The 3236-nt window shown below is 39.3% G+C and overlaps 1 protein-coding gene across 1 annotated transcript in view; it reads right to left on the minus strand.

Moving 5' to 3' along the window:
* The window catches only part of LOC108789813 (cathepsin K-like), an 8790-nt gene extending 5921 nt beyond the window's left edge, over positions 1–2869 (minus strand). The window contains exons 1-2 of the mRNA XM_018559913.1: positions 2743–2869; positions 748–870 (exon numbers count right to left, since the gene is read on the minus strand). Coding sequence (XP_018415415.1) covers positions 748–870; positions 2743–2868 — 249 coding nt within the window. The 5' untranslated portion in view covers position 2869. The remainder of the gene's footprint in view (positions 1–747; positions 871–2742) is intronic.
* Positions 2870–3236: the final 367 nt, after the last annotated feature.

Here is a 3236-nt window from a genome sequence, read left to right on the forward strand (position 1 = left end):
TATTGCTCACTCATTTACTGTTAGCCCCACAGCCCACACTTCCTCCTTTACTGCCCAAAAATAAAACAAAGTTTTGGCAATGTGTGCCAGAGCAGATGGTATTGTAATTCTGAAAGATAGATTATACATGGCAAAGAGTCTGAATAAAGTCCGGTGGAAATTCCCTATGCTTTCCCAGGGTTTGGTCATGTGATATCACTAATTACAGATGACTCCGTCAATGTCTAATTCACCTTCAGATTTCCCATCTCTCATTTTAGCTGCTGTGCTTTACAATTCATTTTTGGGCAACAAAGTTGGATATGATAACCATCTCAAGCCTATCGTCAAGCTGAGGCCCATTGCAGGTGCAATGCTTTCGATCCCTGTTGCTACACTCTTTGTACAAGATGCAGGTTTCCAATATTTAATTCATTTAGAAATGAAATGTTACTTTTCTGTTAGAAAATGTTTAAAAAAAACGTTCAAACTAAAAAGAAATCCCAATGTGCTAGTCATGCTCTGGTGAAGACTTTGACTAGTGGGGCTGAGAAGGACACACAGCCGATACTTTGCTGGATTGGGAACAAGTGAATATAAGACCTGGAGGGGAGTGCATTACAGTTACAGTACATCTAAAGATAATCTGTGTACATATTTACACTGATTCTTATATTTAAAATCACATAGAACATATGTATGTTTCTGCCCCCCAGTCATAGAACAGACCATAGGAGTCCCATATGTGGCTTCTAAGTGGCCTCTTACCATGTCTCCAAGGTGGTTCATAGCCAGATCATACGTGTGCCTTCCCTGGGAGTATTCTATGTTATGGGTGGTGATCAGCTTCAGATTCTTCTCCCATACCTGCCGTCTCTTCGTCTCATCCAGCTAAGGAAAATAATTAACAAAATAACTCTATAGAGTTACAGGTATGAATAGGCGTTTTAGGCCTTTGACTAGGAGACCTTATGAAAAGAAATAATTATATATATATATAGTTTGAAGCTTTTGTGTTCTTTGTTATTCCTTTGTTGTTTTTTTTTATCTGCTAAAGGAAATAAGCAACCACAATAAGTTACAGGTGGAAGGGTGGAAAGGGTGGTCTCTTGTCCCAGTTGTTGTAAATGTTAATCAAAGCATAAGAAAATGAAAAAATGGTCATTGGATATATTATTTGTCATGAGATGTTGTATGTTAAGATAGGTATATAAGTGGCAAGAAAAGATGGATCAAGTTGTCAATGTAACAAACTGAATTGACTGACCCTTTGCCCAGTTGATGATAATAAGTCTAACAGTCTGAGCAGAAGCTTATTGGGATACCAGAATGACCCCTTTTCACAAAGGAAGACTGTGCAGAGAGAAAAACATAGGATGACAATGCTGATCTAATAAAAAATGCCAGTAACTACTATGTCCCGTGACTTAAGTGTTTTCAATGATGCAGAGTGAAACCAGAAGTATCTGCATGCTAATTGATCTGAAATTTAGAAGCCATTGGGTCAACATGAAGACTAGGCAACTGTTAGTTTTTAGAAGGAGTACGGGTCTTAGCACAGATTTACTTTATCATTCATAGCAACACCAAAGAGGTTTCCCGTGGTGTAAAAACCACAGGGGCTGGTGCAAAATTTAGCAAACTTCTGCACCCATCCTCAAACATAACCTTCATCTGTCATGTTCACTTTTAGGTAGCTAATTTTAAATTCACCTCTCCGTTCTTAAATTGGCTTAGCTTCTCTTCCACACTAGTTGCTGACTTATGCAGAAGACTTCAAAAATGTTTAACTTTCAGGACCTTTCATCCAATGTTTATTAGTGGATCACTGCTTTTGGCCAGAGCTATGACAGGGGAGTAGGCAGCGACAGCCGAACAAGTACTTCTCTCTGCACACCGGTCTGGCTCCTGACCATGGCTCAGAACTGGAAGAAAATATCCACTGGCAAACAGAAGAAAATTAAAGCTCCTGAAATCTAAAAAGACACTTGTGAAAAAAAATCCTCCACACAGCTTCCTGCAAAATAAGGGATGTTATACATACCATTCCTGCAGGCTGAGTCTCTAGTCTATGCTTCATTGAAGCTCTACAGCCGCCATCAGAATCTTCAGCATTTGATACCTCCAAGAGTGTTGGATACCTGTTTCCCCTGCCATGATTGCTTTGGTTCCTTCCCCTAACACACTACCTTACTACTTTGTCCTGCAGTGACATACTGTAGATGGTAAGGGATGGATTACGACATTGGTTGATTCCTGTGACCTTATAGACCTTACATGACCTCATAGGCCAAAGGTCTTTCGTTTTTAACATAGAATTATCTGCATCATGGATTTCATCACACTAATTGTCTATCTTACATTGGAGGCATTATTGGCCTAGTAGCTTATTTCTCTTTGTACTAGGTTTAAGATCTGGGGTAAGGTTATGTTCTGATATATGTTTAGTTTAAGCAAGGGTTTAGGGGTACCTTTAGCTTAAGGGTGAAGATTATGTTTAGGAGTATGGTCAGGTTAAGGGTTAGTGCTAACGCCCAGTTCTGGGCTTACCCTTCCTTTGGCTTTGCTTCACAAGTTTGCTCTTGGCTGCTCTTTCAAAAAAAGGTGTATGGTAGCTCAAGTTGAAGTGTCGTGAGTCATCCCCCTCCAAAAAGTTAAATCAAGTAAGTCAGTACCAATATAGTTGTAATGAAAATTAAAGAGTATCCAAAATGTTCTAGCAATTGTTAGTTTGCTAGAACTATGTCCAAGACAAACACTTACTTGGCTGTTATACTGCTTGCCATGGGTCTTCTTCCACAGTTTCCATTCTGAGTCTAGTATGTCATCAGAGTACAGGGAGCTCCTCACCAATGGAAGCACAATAGACAGTAGGCAAATCCAATACATTTTCCTGTAGAAAAACACAAAGTATTGCATTTATATCTGGCCATGTACAAAAATGCACTAATCGATAGCAACCAATAGAATTCCCCACCACTACTGAATTCTTTATTCTCAAGGCCATCTTAAATTATCCTGGTTTTTTTACTATATAGATGGGCAGGTCATCTTAAAAAGATGTTTCAGTTATTGGTGGTAATAATGAATTAAACTTCACACTGGCTTTTTATATCACCTAGGGACTTCTTTGGGAAAATCTATTGAAGTATCTGTCTCTAATATGCCATCATGGAATCTCACACATCTGCTGCTGTAGGAAGGTCACACGTCACCTACACCTCTCCTACTGTAAGAGTGGAGGCCAATCACCCCTC

The sequence above is a fragment of the Nanorana parkeri genome, unplaced genomic scaffold (assembly GCF_000935625.1).
Source record: "Nanorana parkeri isolate BGI_ZX_2015 unplaced genomic scaffold, ASM93562v1 scaffold420, whole genome shotgun sequence".
Lineage (NCBI taxonomy): Eukaryota > Metazoa > Chordata > Amphibia > Anura > Dicroglossidae > Nanorana > Nanorana parkeri.